Source organism: Anguilla rostrata, chromosome 5 (assembly GCF_018555375.3).
Source record: "Anguilla rostrata isolate EN2019 chromosome 5, ASM1855537v3, whole genome shotgun sequence".
Classification (NCBI taxonomy): Eukaryota; Metazoa; Chordata; class Actinopteri; order Anguilliformes; family Anguillidae; genus Anguilla; species Anguilla rostrata.
The window spans coordinates 3,431,822-3,450,519 of record NC_057937.1 but is presented as its reverse complement, the minus strand read 5'-3'; the positions used below and the strand labels follow the sequence as shown (position 1 = coordinate 3,450,519).

Here is an 18,698-nt window from a genome sequence, read left to right as displayed (position 1 = left end):
TGACTTGGGTCACCCAAGGACATGCACATTATTCAGCTGCAGCCCATGAGTACATCTTGCCCTGTGGGGACGTTGTCCTGCGGAAAAGTGAATTTCACCCCCCCCCGCCCCACCTCTATGGCTGTAGCAGACTCCATCCATTTGGCCGTCAGTTCTGAATGGCTTTCCCCACCACCCCCCCCGCCAGGAGGAATCCCCATGACAATGTGGCTGGGACCACTCTGCTGGAAGGCAGTGGTGGTGGTGGTGGGGGTGACTACACGTGAGGCACTGCGTGGGGTTTGGACCAGAAAGAACACTTTCCATTTAGACCCAAAAAAAAAAAGTGGCCTCGTGTGACCGCAACAGTCTCACTTCGCTTCTGTCTTGCGAACTCCATACAGGATTTGCGATGTCTTTGAGGGATTTTTTTTTCTCCCAGTAATGGTAGTTTTTTCTTTTTGGAGAGTCACTGCAGTATTGTTTATTTATGGCCTCCCCACTCATCTCAGTATATGTACTCTGTAGCTCGTTCAAAGTTGCTCTTGTCCTCTCGGTAGTTTCCCTAACCGTGCTTCCTCTTGCCCCGTCGCTCGGCTACGATGGACAGTCTGATCTCGGCGGTGTCCGGGTTGCTAGGACGCTCCGTCCACTATTCTGCGATTGACTCAGCTCTGCCCAAAGGAAAGTTCAGGGACTATTCATGATTTAACACCCTTCTCCTCACCCTGCGCCTTTCCTTTTGTCTTTGTCCCAGAGTTTGTTTTGAATGCTGCTTGGTCTCTGTGCTAGAATACCTGCTTTGAAGTTTGTGACTGACAGGGACTGGTACGTTACAGAGAGGGGGTGTATTAATTCTGAAATCGTGCGGAACACTATCGTTGCCATGGTATCACTTGCACAGTATGTATGTCATCAGCACTGCATTCTTCATTTAAAAAAATTATTCACTTTTATTTGTAAAAATATGCACTTGTAAGTCACAAGTACCGAATAAACCCCTACGCTATGCGATTCTGTTTCAACAAGGAGAAAAAAGTGGGAGAAATTACCTTTTCTTTTTTTTTACATTTGTTCTCTCAGATGTTTTCTGTAAATGGCTCTGAAACTCACAGAACTTCAGCGGCTGTCCTCTAACAGAGTGAACAGGAACAGGAAATGATGTAAAAGCAAGGCTGTGGAATGGTTTCTTGGGCTTGATCCGTAAAATTGATTGATATTTCACTGTGTTCAGTGCATTCACTCATACACAGCATGCTATTTGATCCAAAAGCAAGTTCCTGTTTCTTTCTCTAGTGAGGATGTAGGAAGTGGTGACGAGCTGGTGCTTGATACGTACTCTTTTTTCCCTTCTCTGTTTAATCTCGGTGCTCAAACCGTTTCTTCTATTTTTTCCCCTCCTCTTGTGCCCCCAGCACCCTGCCGACGTTTCCTCTCGACAAAAGCGAAAAGAAAAAAAAAAGACGAACTTCAGACGGTCTTTTTCTGCGTCGGAATGAGAACGCGTCGTAGTGAAACTCCTGCTCGCAGAAGCGCCTTAATGGGCACGGCGTCCGGGACGCCTGGAGACGCGCTCGTGTGCTTGCTCGAGAGACGAGACGCGCCGTCTGTTTGATCGCGATCCTGCCAGGCAACCCTGGGATTCAGGACCCAGACAAACCGCGTGCACTGTTGCTCTATACGTGCATAAAAATACATTTAAAAATCCCAGCTGGGGCAACAGAATTATCATCGTTGCACAGAATTCTTCTAGTTGTATTTCCTCGGTGTATGACGTGTAGTTATGCTGTAATTACAGTGTAATTACGCGGGTATTAAAGTAACTTTATGTAAACCGCAACCAATCTCTAGTTGTTGAATGCAGTGCACTTCGCTAGGGTGAAACACAGGATGTAATCTCGGCGTGGCAGGCTCAGCAGTGATGAGGTGATTGTAGGATGAAATGAAACCCTACAGGATGGTAGATCTCCAGGAGCAGGGTTGGGCATCCCTGCTCTAGCTGTTGAATGAGGATGTGATTTGTTAGGGTTGGAGTGAAACCTACGACGTGATCCAGGAACAGGGTTGGGCAGCCCTGCTCACTTTGATGGGAGGTTTGTTAGATTAGTGAAACCTCAAGAGATCTAGGGCAGGGACCTGCTCTAGCGTGAAGAGGTGATTGTAGGTTGAGGAAACTAAGACGTGATCGACAGGTTGGGCACCTGCTCTAGCTGTTATGAGGATGTATTGTAGGGTTGGTGACCTACAGACGTAGATCTCCAGGACAAAACTGGCAGCCTGTTAATTATCATGGGACTTATACAGCTCATAGTCCAGAAATGTTCAGGGGAACCAAAAGGCCGCAATGCCCATGGGTATATTTAATTACAGCATGTTTGTTCGCTTGTTCTGTGAGATGCAGTATTATCCTGGAAAGGTTATATTCTTATATTTTCTTTGTCATATCAGTTTCACTGTTGTTGGTGAATCTGCTCTCATTTTAATGTTTAATTGTTTGAACATTATTTTTTTTTTACTTTCAGTCTGGCAGTTATTTCTGCTTGTCTGTGTGCATTAGTCATACAAGATCAGGCTTCTTAAAATGAGGCCACATAGGTAATTTATTCTCGAACTCCACATCCACTTCACTAATTGTTACTGACGTAAAACTAGTCCCCAAGACATGAGGCAAGAAAATAGCCTGAGCGTTATCTGATTTAATTGACTGCAGCTGAATTGTACTTTCAGTTCTTGTATTTGTTTAAGCCCTATTCAATATGCTGAGGAGAACAATATAGGCATAAATCTGCTCTCTTGTTCTCTGATTTAGGTGAAGCATTGCACTTGAATGCTCCTTTTTTTAAAAACCCTAGAGTACTTTAATTCACCTTTATAAAGTATGAAGGCAGTTAATAAAGTCTTTTTAAATGTAGTTTTAATTTTAAGGCAGTCCCATGATTGTTTTAAACATTTGAGGGAAGAAATTGTATAAACCTTTGTTTGCTTACAGGCCATTTTGGTTAGTTTTCCTTTTTTATTTGTCTGACATAAATATATGGTGGGATTCAAACAAAGCACTTTTTGATTTGTCACTTAGGCCAAACCTAAAGAAACCCTTCCAGATGAATCCAGTGTAGTATCACTAATGTCGGTGTATTTTCCCCTTCCATGGTGAGATATGGCAGCGGAAGGTAATCGGTTCTAGCCAATGAAAATCAGTTTGTTTTTTTTCCAACGTTCCTGCTTCCTGCCGAGGCTCATCCCTCTTCATTGAATCTTTTGTCTTTAAAACCATCAGGTTAGGCCAAATGAATCAAAGAAACACTAAAAGCACAGTAGGAATTAATTCCTTAATTTCTTGCAGAACTCAACCTTTACCTTTTAACAGAGCTGGAGCTGTTTGACTGGATCTCAGGAACTGTCACTCAAAGACAGCAGGAGAGTCTGTGAACTTTTACAGCAGCCCTGCGTAATACAAATGACAGCACCTCTCTCTTTCTGTCTCTCTCTCTCTCCCCCCCTCCCTCTCTCTCTCTGTCTCCCCCCTCTGTCTCTGTCTCTCTCTCTCTCTTTCTCTCTCTCTCTCCCTCTCTCTCTCTCTCTCTCTCTCTCTCTCTCTCTCTCTCTCTCTCTCTCTCTCTCTCCCCCTCCCTTTCTCTCTCTCTCTCTGTCTCTCTCTCTCTCTCTGTCCCTCTCTCTCCCTGTCTCTCTCTCCTCTCCCCCCCCTCCCTCTCTTTCTGGCTTTATTGCATTGATCTGCTAACCCTCTGGTGCAGCAGCTGAAGGAGATTATCCCCCGGGGGGGCTTGTAGATGTGGCAGGGCTCGTGTACGGGGATGTATCTGTGGAGATGCTATCATCCATCTATCAAGGGGTTTTTTTTATCAAAAACAGAGACTAGACTCCCCCACACTCGATACGTCGCCTGTCCTTTCACACAAGCAGTGGTTTCTTGATATTGAGTTTACCCCTCTTGCTGGAAGGGCACAGATAGAAAGGTATTCGGAGGAAATATCAGTATATATATATATATATATATATATATATATATATATATATATATATATAATTTTTTTTTTTTATAAATCTAATGGGAACACACAGGCCCCCCACACACACAAATCCATACACACATATTACACCCCTACCCCCCAACCCCACCCAGGAAGATGTACCTACAAATTTGTAATTGAACCCCAAGGAGCTGGCCTTGTGGCACCTAAGAATCCGGCAATTACTGACCCTTGCCCTCTGGGTCGTACGCGTGGCACGTCTGACAGGAAACCCTCCCTGGCTTCCGTTCTTGCTCGTAGGAAATGGAGGCTGTAATATCGGTTTCAGGAGGAGTGTTCACCTCAAGCTTAATTTTCAGCCTTAGCTTAATTTTCAGCCGTAGCTTAATTTTCAGCCTTAGCCCAGCTGAATCCTGTGACGGTCTGTATGGGTGCGGCAGGAGTCAGCGGGTCCCGTGTAGCGTACAGTATGGCGGCCGTTCGCTCGCCTCAGCCGGTGGGCCTCAGAGGGGGGTGGGTGGGAGAATCCGGGGGAACGGAGCCAGCGGGGAGCAGATTTTCCCGAATTTAGCCCAAGGAGGCCGCAGCAGGGAGCAGGTGGGAGGGCTGGAGCTGAAGGAAATTCCTATTTTAGTGCCTCGCACCGCCGCGGACGGTGAAATCAGGCTCCTGGGCGTCTGTAAGTACTCCCCGATGGAACTGGAGCTTGGGAGAGGTGCGCTTGTAGGCCTAGTTATTTTGAGTTTATTGAGATTTGGAGGGGAAAAAAATATGTCTAATTACTGAATACAAATTGGCCAACTTCTCATTTCCAGTAAAGATTTTTTTTTCCAGCATTATAGTTGGTAGTTTTGCCTTTACACACATTTTTATAGTCTTCATGCTAGTGTGCTGCCGCAACCAATGCATTACAAAATAAGCACAAATCGTTTTTAACATTATAAGATTATATGGTGCTGTTCTGCTCAAACCCTGCTCAAACAAATAATCTGACAACGGTTCACCTTGAGGGAACATATGACAGTTTGTAGAAGATTGACATCGGCCTGCATTCAATCAACTCATGTCAGCTTTGCAAGTATTCTTTTCTTTTTTACAGTCTTCAAAATGAAGTCTTTAGACTGTTGTCTGTGAGGACTGTGTACTGTATAAGCCAAAGTTAAAGCCAAATTATGATGAAATCCAGGCCGGTAACTCTTTATGGGTTCCTTTGCAGACAGTACTTACTCCGACTACATTTAGTGCATTTAGCTTTTTCTAATTCACTCCAGTTGGTGCTCTCTCATGTTAACAGTAAGTATGTGTGGAGGATAGAAAGAAGGCTCAATGAGTCGTCTAATTTAGCCTTGGATCTATGCAGATTAATATTTAATTTGCCGTGTTGGCTTCCTGTTTATAAAACATTTACTCAGCGGTACAAGGTCGGACCTCAGTATGCTTATGTATAAAAACCATGACGTGCCGTGCATATATGAGAATGTATGGCACCACAGGGTGGTGATGGTCTGTTAAATACCCTGAATCACCATATAATCTTGTATATTTACTGGCATGGAGTGGCTTAGGTCTCTTATACTGTGGCTACAACTAAAATGCATAGAAACAGTTAAAGTAAAGTAAGACTTTTAATCAAGTACAACACTAAAAACCATTATGTACATGTCTGCCACTTAGTTAAATATAGTTCCTCTGGTATAAAAAAAAAAAAAACATAAAAATGCTTAGCTAGAGGTAATGTGTTGCAACTAAGATATTCGCTGGATAAAGATACTCTTCCTCCACGTATGTCACCTTAGCTATTGGTTTTGAGAATAAACTGTTATAACCTTGTTGCTATGGTTACATTTCCTTTTATTTTGGAATTCCTATGCTGAGAATCTGAAAGATTTTCACCGTATTGATTTGTAACTGTAATGAGGCAGCCCCTGGATTACCGTGCCTATACACACATATAATGCACAGCTGTCAACCAATCAGAATTGAGCATGTATCCAAGCCATGATGCATGTATGTATGCACTTCTCTTAAGGGTAAAATGTTTAAATAGAAAGGAATTGCAGTGCATGCTGCCAGATACAGACTGAATGCATGTTTCTGGGAGCGAGCATGTCCCCTCCTCAGTGTGATAAAATAAAATTCTGTCTGCTCACAGCTGAATGTGGGCTAATTAGTTTTTTTTCCTCCTTGTTGTTGTTATCTTTCACAGTGGCTCAGAGCTCTATCGGGCCACCATGTCGGTGTAGATAAGCCTGTACAGAGGGAGGCTGCTGTTTTATCATAAATACAGCCAGCTCCGCTCATCAAAGCACCTCTGAAGATGGTGTTTATTTCCCCAAAACCACCACTCCCAGAGTGATGTAAACATTACAGAATCCAAAAAAAAAAATACAAAAATGGCTACCAAAAAAAAAAAAAATCAGACTTCAAATATGCCTGTACGGAATTTTGTGATTGGATGCGTATACATTTCTCCAGTTCCCCAACTAGTATGTAATGAGTACAAAATAACTGCATTATACCTTCTAGAACCCGGTGGAACCATATAATTCTGCTCTAGAATCGCAGGATAATTCTGTTTTAGCCGTGTGCCAGTGCTGTGATGGACAGTGGATGTGATGACGTGTTATGATTAGGTTAGTATTGCTGAGAAGGCTGATGTTTATGTGTGTATATACATGTTAAATGTGTAATGTATATGCACAGTTGACTTAAAGCTGATGGTAAACCGGTGTTTGTGATGGCCATAATGCCGTCAGCATCCAGTGCTGATAAAGTCCAGACAAACATTTAAGACGAGAACAAGAAGGGGCTCTCCACAAACGCCTGTCATCCGTCCAGCTGATGGGAAATGTCGTCTGGAAGCCGGCGATAGCAGACCAGAGAAGTGTGGGATTAGCGGGGGGGCTGTGGGGTGTAGGGGTTAAGGGGGTGTGGATGGGGGCTCGGGGGGGGGGGGTGGCGACTTTGGGTGGCATCCCCGGATAACAGGGCTTCTGCTATTGAGCCCGCTTATGCTGAGCGGTGGAAGATCCCAGATTTAGACGCTGTACTGTGCTGGCCGGGTCCAGCCCGTTCCCCACGGCAACCCAGCCCGTTCCCCACGGCAACCAAGCCTGTTCCCTACGTCAGCAGAGAGTGGGCGGCTAAACCCGAATTCCACGAAAACCCAAATCTGTTTTCCTCAAGAGTTTAATTGGCTGATCATACATTTCTTTTTCCTTTCATATATACGTTTATATTAAAAGAACATCATTATCTGTTCTTTGGAAGATGGCTGCTGAAATGTATCATGGTTTTTTTTTTTCATTTAAACTTATAGTTAATTTCACAGTGGAAAATAATCTGCCGATGTCTTTCTTTTAATAGCCTGTGCCCACTGTTCAGGGTCAGAAACATAGATTTTGGCGATGCATAATTAATCGGGCGAGCTGGCTTTCTTAGAGCTGGGGACCGAAAGGAACACAGTCATGTTGTGCTTATATATATATATGAATAAATCATGTCTCTCGCTGCCACCGCACCATTATGTTTTATTCTGATAAAATGCTGATGTTGAATTGTTAATGGTGAGCACCTGTTCATTTAGTTTGTCTGACTTATACTGGCCTTTAATACATAGTTACCCACTACTTCTCTTGCAGCTTTTGCCCAACCCCCCCCCACATTTTAAGCCTTGCAATTCCCTCAGACTCTAAATTTAGGTTTTATGGCACTCTCTCTGGCCATTACTTTATACTCTACGGTATGTACTTGGAACTTGGATTGTGTTCACTGTTCTTTGTTCCTTTCCTCATAATGCAGCCATGTGCAGTAAATTGCAATAGATCACAAACGTGATTAGAATGTTCTTAGCTGAACATTCTAACGCTGATGTCACAATCGCTGCTGGTGACTGAAAGCAACGGAGTTCTAGAACACTGACTTAAAATAAAAAAAATAAAAAAACATTCCCTACTCTTCAAAGGGCTGAACCAATGTCTCTCTCCCTCGCTGTCCAGAGCAGGGACTGCGTTCTCCTGGGACCCCCGGAAGAGGGGCAGGCCGTGCAGGTGAAGTGGCCGGACGGGCTGTTTTACGAGGCCAGGTACCTGGGATCCAGCACCTCCTCCATGTACCAGGTAAGCACCGCGCCGTAACTGTGTGTGTGTGTGCGTGCGTGCGTGGTGTGTGTGTGTGTGTGTGTGTGTGTGTGTGAGAGGAAAAATAAAAACACAGCTTGTCTCTGTGAGGGAAGGCGATGTGAAATATTTAAACCTGCCTTTAATTATTCATGCGCTCGTGAAGTGGGGGTGGAAGCCGTGGTGGGTGTATTCTCACTCTGAGAGTTTGAAAGAATATTTTTATTTATTTTTTATGTATTTATCCCCCTCTCCCCCCTGTAATTTTGTGGGTGGGTGAATTTAATGTGTACAGGAATGTGACTCAAAATGAATTGAGGAGGAGTTATCAGACTTCGCCCGTCATCTCGCCAGTTTAGCTATTATTCGCTATTTATTTCTGCCAAAAATCAGTTTTTTTCTTTCTCCTTTGCGTGTGGGCAATATTTAAAATGGCTCCTGTGGTTAGCTCCATTAGAGTGGAGATTTGGATTACTTACAATTATTAAACATATTTGAATGATGCTTTAGAAATTCTAACTAAAGCTATCAAAGCAAAAAAAAAAACTACCATTTTAATTCCCAAGAAACTGCTTGACAGCCTTCTACAGCTAACAGATTATTCCAATTATAACACAACACATAGAGGCTAAATGTATAAATACGGCCGTGGTGCACAACAGCAAGCTAAAGATTTTTTGGTGGCATCCCACCCTCTAATGACTGCAACAGATTCATTTCCAATGACAATAGTACTTTGTTATTTTTGTTTTTGTGCAATTTTGTTTGTATCTAATAGTACATAGCAAAAACATTTGGTTACAGATTTATAAGCTACTTTGTATTGTATGTACACACACACACACACACACAACAGTGCCTCAGAGTACCTGTATTAGCAGTTCTGTGGGAAACGTCTGGCTCCAGCAGTAGATTGAGATTCACTTCTGATCCCGAAGCCTGTCTTTTTATTATTTTATGTACTGCATTCTGTGCTGTTTTTGTTCTGTAAGTCTACATTCAAAAATCCCCCGGGGCAGCCTGCAAACGAGGTGCTTCTTAGAGTTGTCATCCGTAAGGAATGAAATTCATCAGAGGCGACTTTGTGTGCGAATCTCAGTGGTGGAGCTGCTAATGCGTGCTGTTTATGACTGTGGTTTGGGAAAAATAACTTCAGAACTCAATAGTCTGATAGAAGTATAACTACAATGAAGGATAAAAAAAAGTATTAAAATGTACATATTTCCTTCTGACCACCAAGGAGGGAAAATGTTTCTTTAAATGAATCTGTTTAATATTTTTCCTTGATGCTGTTGGAGCCGTCTCTGTTCGTCTCCAGATTCAGGAACCTCTGAACTCTATGTGAACTTCTCCAAAACAGCATTAAACAGAATAGAAAATAAAACAGAAACAAGCCTGTGGATGTTGTGGTGTATATTGGAGCGCATTTCATCTCCTAGAAAGTGCAATGTTGGGTTCTCCCCTTCGAATAGAAGTTCAGATCACAGAAAACCTTTTTTTTTTAAACACACTGACTTTCTTGTGGGTAGAAGCACATTTTCCATTCTATATTTTTATGCTTGTTTACCTTGCTAAGACGTCCTGTATATACCATAAATTTTGATTCACAAATTAATATTATAAATAATCATCACCGTCATCATCTTTGAAAAGTTATCTGGATAAGAGTATTTGCTACATGTGAATTGTAGAATAATTATATAGCAGGGTTCACAAAGTGGCCAATGAAAGTGGTAGTAGAGCATTTCTTCCCTCCTGACTGGCCAGTGCTGGTGACTCCGCCTCCCCGTACCGTTAAACAACTGAAGGTTAGGAACCGCCTCGGTTTGGCATCCAGACTAATTTAACTGAAAGAGGGCCCTTTCACCTTCATGCTGTTAAGGCAGAGGGAGTGCATTAAAAGAAACGCTCTTGTCAGTCTGAACAAGCTCTGGCGTTCCTTTCGTCTGTGCAGATGTCGAGAGAGAGGCTCAGAAGCCTTGGTTGGGATAATCAGCGAGGTTAATGAACTGTTGTCAGTGGGGTCCGCGTGTTGACCCCGGGTTTGGTAGTGCCGAGATCTCATTAAGCTCACAGAAGCGCCTGTCCTACCACTCCAAACGCTCCGCTTTAAGAGCTCACTTACTCAAGAGGGGCGATAAACGTCTGTTTGTCCTTTTTTTGTGATGCCAGAGCTGTTTGAAACCACACGAGCAACGCATAAGGGGAAGTTAGGGGAAGTGTGTGTCAGAGCTTTCAGACTATTTATATGGTTTCCACTTTTCTAAAATGCCAAAAAGTGCATTTTTATGTGAGTCATTCAAGGACATCTCTGAAGTTCACACTGGTTTGCTAGCTATGTATGTTTCTTTGGCCACGCCCATTCAGTAAGACAATGAGACAGGAAATCTTTATCTGAAATTCAACAATGGCCGATTTCTTATGTTAAAAACACTGTGCTGAATGTTGGTTCAGCCAGTTATCTTTTTGCAGGATATACTGTATATTAGAATGACATTTCCTTTTTAGATGCAATCACGGTTCCCGTGATTTTATTTGTTGCCAGTGAAAAGGGCAGACGTGAGTATTCCAGTAGGCGGTTTTATGTGATGTTTGATTGGTTGCTCATTCCCTCCTCTCGCTCTGAAGCTGACATCGTTGACCCTCGGGGGGGTCACATGGCCAATAAAGAGGCGCAAGCCCCGCCTCTTTTTCTTACTGCGAAACCTCGTTCGGCGCTGCCACACTTCTCTCAGCTCCACAGTTCTCAGTTCCCTCCGTAGTGGCCCTGAACCTGCAGAGATAATATAAAGTGCTGTGTTTTTTTGTCACAGCAGAGTGCATTTCTTGGAAACACTTGAGAAATTTGTTTTCTTTTTTTTTTTTTCCTTTGTATTACTGAAGCCTTTTTTTCAGCAGGAAGATGTAGTTATTCTAAAGTGTTTTTTTTTTTTTTTCTCACAAGAGCGGCCACACATAATGTTCGGTTTCCCAGAGCACAGTGCCTACACCCGTTCCCAGGATTGTGTTCCGCTGCTATCTGGATCCTGAGAAATAAAAATATTTAATTCAGTGATTTTCTGTTTTCTCCTCTCGTAAGAAAACACTGACAGTTAACTTTCATTCAATTTTGCATGTTCGGCAAATTGTACATGATAGAGAAAACAAAATAAACTATAAGAGGTTTTAGAAGAGGCCAGGCTGTACATTAGTATTGGAAGAATGGTTTAATGAGCCCTGTAATGGGTGAAGGTACCATGTGACTTATTTGAACCAATCAGAATTTTGGGGTAGAGCAGTTGATTGGTTCCCATCCGCCACTCTCCGATCACTGTTGTGTTAAGTGCGTTTTCTGAGGGCAGACCAACTTTTATTTCTCTTAATTGTAGTTTTTAATTAAGAAGGATATGAAATGTAATTTTCTTTATTGTTGAAGGTGGAATTTGAAGATGGGTCCCAGGCCATAGCAAAGCGAGAAGATGTGTACACTCTTGATGAAGACCTACCCAAAAAGGTGAAAGGACGTCTTGTAAGTATCTTGTATGTACAGTAAGTTCCATTTTCTTTCTCTTACAGATGCCGAGAGTTAGTCATGTGTATATTTGCATTACTTTTTGTCCTAAATTCACAGACATATTTTTATTTGTGTGGAAAGCAAATAAAAAACAATACCACAATTTAATTTTGTTCTTTCAGAAACTGTAATAACATTTATGAAGTGTGAAATCTAATATAAAAATGATATAAGAATTTTCTTTTTAATAGAACTAGGATACAGTTCTTTGTCTTGTGACCAGATTGTTTTTTTATTTCACCTTGACTACTGTAGAAAAATGTAGAATTATTATATACAGCACCTGATTATTCAAACAACAGTTATAGCGAGATGGAAGTGTTTCTTTAAAAAAATATTTTTTTAAAACACCCACCTTTTTGATCAGCAATTTGGAATGGAATGAGAATTCAGTGCCTTCCCACTGGCATAAATAATACGTGCAAACGACAGAGTGAACGCTTTGTATGTGTTTACAGTGCCAAAACGATGCATGTACTGAGAGTGATGCCAGTCCTAGTTTGGTCCCAGTTAACACAAAATGTCCTCGCAATGTCACTGGAATGTCTTGTCAGTGTTATAACATTGCCAGTACATGGCAGCGGCATTGTGAAGACCTTCTCTGCTGGCGGGGTTCTGTCCATTTTTTCTGTATGCTGATCTGAGGGGGGTGAGGGCATTGCGTGTGGAGAGGGATACAGTACAGTATGTGCTCCTGCTCCCCCCCCCCCCCACACACACTTCATCACTGTCCTTCATCGCCTTTTATTTTCTGCTCGTACTCACGTCATCCGGGGCCTAATTGCGCTTACTGGTATCTGTAATGGTGCGATCTATTTCCTGGGCTTCAGCTGTGCATTACCACACAGTGGAAGCCGGCAATTGGCCCCCTCTGGTCTTACTGGCATGGCAACCCCCCCCCATTCCACTCCTGTTCACTGTACAGTTTTACTGGAGCATCCTGTCTGGTTACTTTTTTTTTTCCCCCCATGTTCAGGAATTTTTATTTTATTTTTAAAAGCAATTTGTGGCTCTCGGTAACATATTCCTTCTCGACAGCGCCGCGTGAGAAATGAGCTCTCCCAGGGTTGAGTACATAAGGAAACAGACGCAGTGTCTGAGGCTAATTAAAGGCTGCTACTGCGAGAGGGCTGAATTAAACAGGCCTGCGTCGCCCCGAGGGTGTCTCCTAATGGCCCGGCCGCGGTCCGTATTGCCGTACCGTTGCAGCCGCGGCGCGGCGTGAAGCTCCTCACGAATCCCACCTGAGGATTTTTCCGCCATTAGCGCTAACCGCGTGCGAAAACGTCCCGCAAAAAATTACGCGCTTATTCTCGGCTTCCGTCTGATAACGTCGCTCGCTTGACTCGCATTGTACCCCCGCGAAAGTGACGGTCGAAAAAACAAAAACTGCAGGATAGTGCCACTGCAGAAAATAAAATAAAACAAAAGCGCAGAAACGCTCCTGTGCAGATGGTTAATCGCACATCAGCTCCATGCCTGATGGGAGATTAACAGCCCAGAGGTACCGGCCTGAATAAATGCACGCTCATCTGTAGCAATAGGCCCAGTGTTGTGTAGCCCTCGCATTTAACATTCTGACAGTTGAGTGGATGATGATCATCATTGGTTCAACAAAAAACGTAAATACTGCCTGAAGCTGTTGATCTCTGCTGCAGACATACTGTATGCACATTTTTAAACGGTTAAAAAAAGAGCAACCAAAATGAATTTGCTGTATTTAGGAGTCAGCTTCGTTTGCATGCGCATGAATTCAGTGCGAAAAATTCACCTGTGCGCATTGCGTTTCCTTGTGGTCTCACCTGTGTGCTCGTTGCGTTGCATGTTTTTGTGGTCTCACCTGTGTGCGCGTTGCGTTTGCGTGAGTTTGTGGTCTCACCTTTGTACCTGTGTGCGTGTTGCGTTTGCGTGAGTTTGTGGTCTCACCTGTGTACCTGTGTGTGCGCGTTGCGTGTGTTTGTGGTCTCACCTGTGTACCTGTGTGCGCGTTGCGTTTGCGTGAGTTTGTGGTCTCACCTTTGTACCTGTGTGCGCGTTGCGTTGGTGAGTTTGTGGTCTCACCTGTGTACCTGTGTGTGCGCGTTGCTGTGTTTGTGGTTCACCTGTGTAACTGTGGCACGTTGCGTGTTTTGGGTCTCACCTGTGTACCTGTGTGCACGTTTGTGTGTTTGTGGTCTCACCTGTGTACCTGTGTGCGCGTTGCGTGTGTTTGTGGTCTCACCTGTGTACCTGTGTGCGCGTTGCGTGTGTTTGTGGTCTCACCTGTGTATCTGTGTGCGTGTTGCATGTGTTTGTGGTCTCACCTGTGTATCTGTGTGCGTGTTGCGTGTGTTTGTGGTCTCACCTGTGTGCTCGTTGCGTTGCATGTTTTTGTGGTCTCACCTGTGTATCTGTGTGCGTGTTGCGTGTGTTTGTGGTCTCACCTGTGTACCTGTGTGCGCGTTGCGTTTGCAGTCCACCGCCTCCAGCATGCGGTTCCAGGACGCGTTCCGCGCCCCCCCGATCGGCGGGGAGGCGAAGCGGCAGAGGACCCCAAACTCCCGCTTCCAGGAGGACTACGTGGCCCCCCTGGGCCGCCGCGCCTATGCGAAGAGCGCACTCCAGCCCAGGCCCAGGGGCGGGAGGGAGGGGGGGGGGAAATGACCGGGAGGACCCACCAGACCGGGAGGACCATCAGCGCATTCGATAAAAAAAACAAAAAAAAAACGATAAATAAAAACGAACGGAAGGAAAACTGAAGGTTTCCGGCTAGCGAAGACGCCGATCTATTTTTGTCACTGAACCGGTCGTCCACAAACGGTTGCTCCGTTCTTTCGTAAGAATGACATCTATATTTGTTTGCATAATGTTTTCTAAAAAAAAAAATGATTAAGCCTAAAGGAATGTTTTTTTTTTTTTTTTTAATATACTTTTCAAGAATTGCGTGACCTTTATAAACTTGGGAAGCTTTTGACCGGACCCTCGCTTGTTTTTAAACGGCTGACGTAACGTGAAGTCTTGGATTTGCCTTTTTGCTTTTTTATATGCTGCGCATGGTAATAAGTGCCCACTTTTTTGCCTCTCTTGGGAAATTTGTGAATCATTTGATATGTGAAATTGCAAGTTAAATAACTGTTATTTAAAGCACATCTTCAGATTTGACATATGCTTTTGTAATAATTTATTGAGATTTACAGTACATTTTAAATGTATATTTGGGTAACGGAAAATTAAAAGGTTCAGTTATGCCGTTAAGTCATTTGATTTCTTGTTTTAGCCTTCTTTACTTTTTTTGGAACTTTGTCATTTTCGTTATATATTCCTTAAAGTTAAATGCGTGAAAAAATAATTTCAGTCCTATTGGACTGAAAATAGTATAAATAGCGCTAATATCATTTCCACTACCAAAAATAGTCGTATAATATGCATCCCATCAAAATGGCCGCTCTGATTCCGGGTGGTAAAGTAAATAACATTTCCTGCGGTATTAGAGACATGGAATTTCCATCCTCGCGCTGTTCGGCGTACATCTTCAGGGAATTAAAGTGAGTTTGGCTGAAAGGATGCTTAATACATGCACCCCCAGCCCTTGCAAATGACATACTGTTATTCATTTTGCAAGAAGATAGATGGCAGCTCTACTGACTGCGTTTCAATCATGTGCTTTTAAGTCGAAAAAGCCTATTTTAGGAATGTTTTTAAAGCCTTCTGTTGTTTTGTCCACAAACAAGAGGTAATATCATTTCAACTGCTGGGTTGTTATTTTTTTTAATTTTTTTTATGTTGGCTATTAGTGTTACACTGTCCCAGGACAGCGCCTCCTATAGGCCACTCAGGTATGTGTGCCAGTGTTCTGATCCGGATGTGTGCTCTGCGAGTTGTATCTTGTTCCTTTGGTGCAGAAAAAGGTAAGTGGCTTTTATGTCAACTATGGCCTTTATTTTTAAATGTTTAATCATGTGCACTGCCGTATCTACATAATACAGGATTACCATGGATACACAACCATGAAGTCAGACAAGGGTGAAAGTGAACAACTGCAGTGTGTGTTCGTACACACACGCACACACGCACATACACACAACAAAATGTTGAAGAATCGAACAAAAAGCATTGCCACAATATTTTGACTGAAAAAAGTAATGCGTTTCTTCCCTTTGTACATTTATGCCTTTCAATTTTTAAGAATATGATAGTGCTCTTATTGAAATAATGTATAAATTTTAATGTAGGGTATTACTGCATGATTGTGTTTTTTACTACTGTTGTAAACTGAATGCATTTGGAGAAAATGGGCTGATTCATCTGGAAAGCAATTAGGAACTAGGAATTTTGGACTTGAAATTTGCTTCATAAATATTCTGTGTCCAGTCATGTACAATTGGTTATTTTATATTCACATCCTACTCAAATGTATTTTGAGGTTTCTTGCAGTAAAGATGTTCTCATAAACTCATGGAATCTGAGCCTAAATGAGCACCATATGTCCTCGCTAGTAACATTTTGACATTGAATAAATCTTTCAAAAACTCAAAGGGTTACTGAACTAAACTAAACTTATATGAAGGAAAAGGTAAGTTATGAATAAATATTTCACAAAAAAAATGGGATTAAGGCGGACATCTGAAGTTCCAAGGCTTGTGGCATGAGGTGGCTATCGTCCTGATAAGTAGACACATTATTACTGATGTCAACAGAGATCAGATGATTTAGTTTGAATGCTCTAAGTGCCGTTTGATTTTACATTTACAATCTGAAATGAAGTATGCATTCGAAGCCCTCGCTCTTTAGATTGTTTATTGTTCCGCCGTCAGTTTTCATTTCTGTCGATTTGTCTCCCCTTCAGCTGAAACGAGTAGAATGCTAAAAACGTTTCCACAAATCTTGAACCCCTGAATTCCCAGTGATGGAAAACATCCAGCCTGAAACCAGTGCTGTTTTCTCCATCATGCGAGCGTCCGGAGCGGGAGGGACGAGAACCTTAAATTTAGTCATGCGAAGTGTTCGCGGAGGTCAGGAAAATAAACCCGAAAGACCTCGGCTCTTGTCATGTGTAAGTTATTTTACACGCAGTCCTGGCAGAGGAAACCTGAACACCCCAGAGACTTAACTTCATTTAATCAGGCAGTGTGGGAAAGTTACTGTGGGCCCATGAAACCACATCCGATGAGGGAAAATCTCTTTTGTGACCCGATCGGCTGGTTTGTACCATTTTTGAAGCCGGGAGGTATCTGTGGGCAGAGTTTTGTTCAGTGAACTACAATAGTTAGCCAATTAAGGAGACCTCCAGTGGTTTAGACCACATTCAACACAGGAGAAGAATTGGGAAAATATTCACAATGTAGTCCTAGATTCAATCAGCGTAATCCTTAAATTTGACACGAAATCAATTCTGACAGAGTGCGTTTTGGTCTGATGGAATATACGGGGTACCCTGTAGACCCAAGTAAACTTTTATATGAGTTAAATTAGCACTGGTTTCTTTTTCATTTATTTGCTGAATTACTGCCCATGCCAAGAATTCTGTGAATAAAGTTTTTTTTTTAAAATCACTTTCAGCGGTGTCGAAGCTAACAATAAATATGTATTCATTGTGCAGCCTCTGAAGACCATAAGGAATAATGCTGTTTGAATTTTGGCTATAATATAGGTGTGCTGTCAAAAAATAAAAATAAAACGGACAAAACAATTTGCCGCTTGGCTGCGGTGTACTATATAGCTGACTAGACACAATTCGTATAAGCATGCTGCCCTGAAGCATTCGTATTTCGATAAACACTGCGTATGATTACTTCTTATTCGATAAATTAATAAATTAACGGAACAGAACTGAACTTTATCGTCCACAGAAGTGGAAATTTGCCTTTGCCTTAATATTTATAATGTAGACTAAACAATTGTATCTAATACTGGATTTATTAATGCAACTAGCTATTGTTATCCATGCTAAAGTTCTGTTGATAAGCACCAAACTATTGCTAGTTTATCAGCAGCCTGCATTAATCCCGTGATTGGCCGATCGAAAGATGGAGTCTAAATTTGTATAACAGTGAACCCATCAGCCCACTGTCTTCCTTGCCGTTCAGACAGTGGCAGTAATTTGGCTTTGGATTCCAAGGGCACTGGCCGAGAGACAGGCACAAAATGGCAGGAAGAGCAGAATTGGGCCTGCAGGGCCATGTTTGCTGGGATTGGTGACTTCAGAAAATACATTCGCACTGTTGTGCTACGCATGAAGAAGTATTAATGTTTCGCCACGGTGTGTGTGTGTGTGCGTGCGCGTGTGTCTGTGTGTGCATGTGTGTGTGTGAATGTGTGTCTGTGTGTGTGCGTGTGTGTGTGCGTGTGTGCGCGCACATGAGTATCGCATTTGTGCCTGTGTGTCAACTGTTTCCTACAAAACTACTATGCACACACACACACACACACTGGCTTTTTCTCTCTTTCTATTGAGAATATTCATTAAAGGATTTGCATTGCAAGCTTAACAAACACAAGGCAATGCTTGGCAGCTTGGCCGGCTGGGCTCCATTTATCCACAAAAGGATGTGACCATGTGGTTGTGCGTGTAAATAGAATAGCACTCATTGCAAACATTTGCAAATCAAATGCACTCCACTTCCACAAAAGCTACAAAAATAGTGGCTCTTGCTGTGTTACCTAGAGTTAGAGCAATGTACCTCCAAATAAATGTAATAAAGTCAATAAAATATATTTAAAATGATGCATGAAAAGCTTTAATGGCTTATTCTAAAGTGGTTGATATTTTTGTGTCTCAGCCAGTTCCGCCAGTTGGGTTCTTCTTGACCTCTGTTGAGATAATGCAGTGTCAGCTCACTTAACCCCTATTCAGTGCATAACAGAGCCAAATAAACTGGCCCCTGGTCCATTCTGGTGTGCTTTGGAAACGGGAGCCTTAGCATTCTGAAACCCTCCTTTAATGGTATTTGAGGTAAAACATCATGATTTGAGATCACCTCATCCGACAGATTTAATTAGGCCCTGTGGGTTCCTGGGTCTGTTCAGCATGTGCCGTCTCTCATTATGAAAGGGTCTAACTGAGGACACGGACGGCCG

General features: G+C 42.7%; 1 protein-coding gene across 7 annotated transcripts in view; it reads left to right on the top strand.

The window, feature by feature from the left end:
- LOC135254450 (lysine-specific demethylase 4C-like) overlaps nt 1–14,880 on the top strand; it is a 108,690-nt gene extending 93,810 nt beyond the window's left edge. For 5 of the 7 annotated variants that reach the window (XM_064334616.1, XM_064334614.1, XM_064334612.1 and 2 more), the window contains 3 exons: nt 7,970–8,089; nt 11,505–11,608; nt 14,097–14,880. In XM_064334616.1, coding sequence (XP_064190686.1) covers nt 7,970–8,089; nt 11,505–11,608; nt 14,097–14,331 — 459 coding nt within the window. In that variant the 3' untranslated portion in view covers nt 14,332–14,880. The remainder of the gene's footprint in view (nt 1–7,969; nt 8,090–11,504; nt 11,609–14,096) is intronic. The other 2 variants (XM_064334618.1, XM_064334615.1) reach the window with 1 other exon arrangement.
- The last annotated feature ends 3,818 nt before the right edge of the window (nt 14,881–18,698 follow it).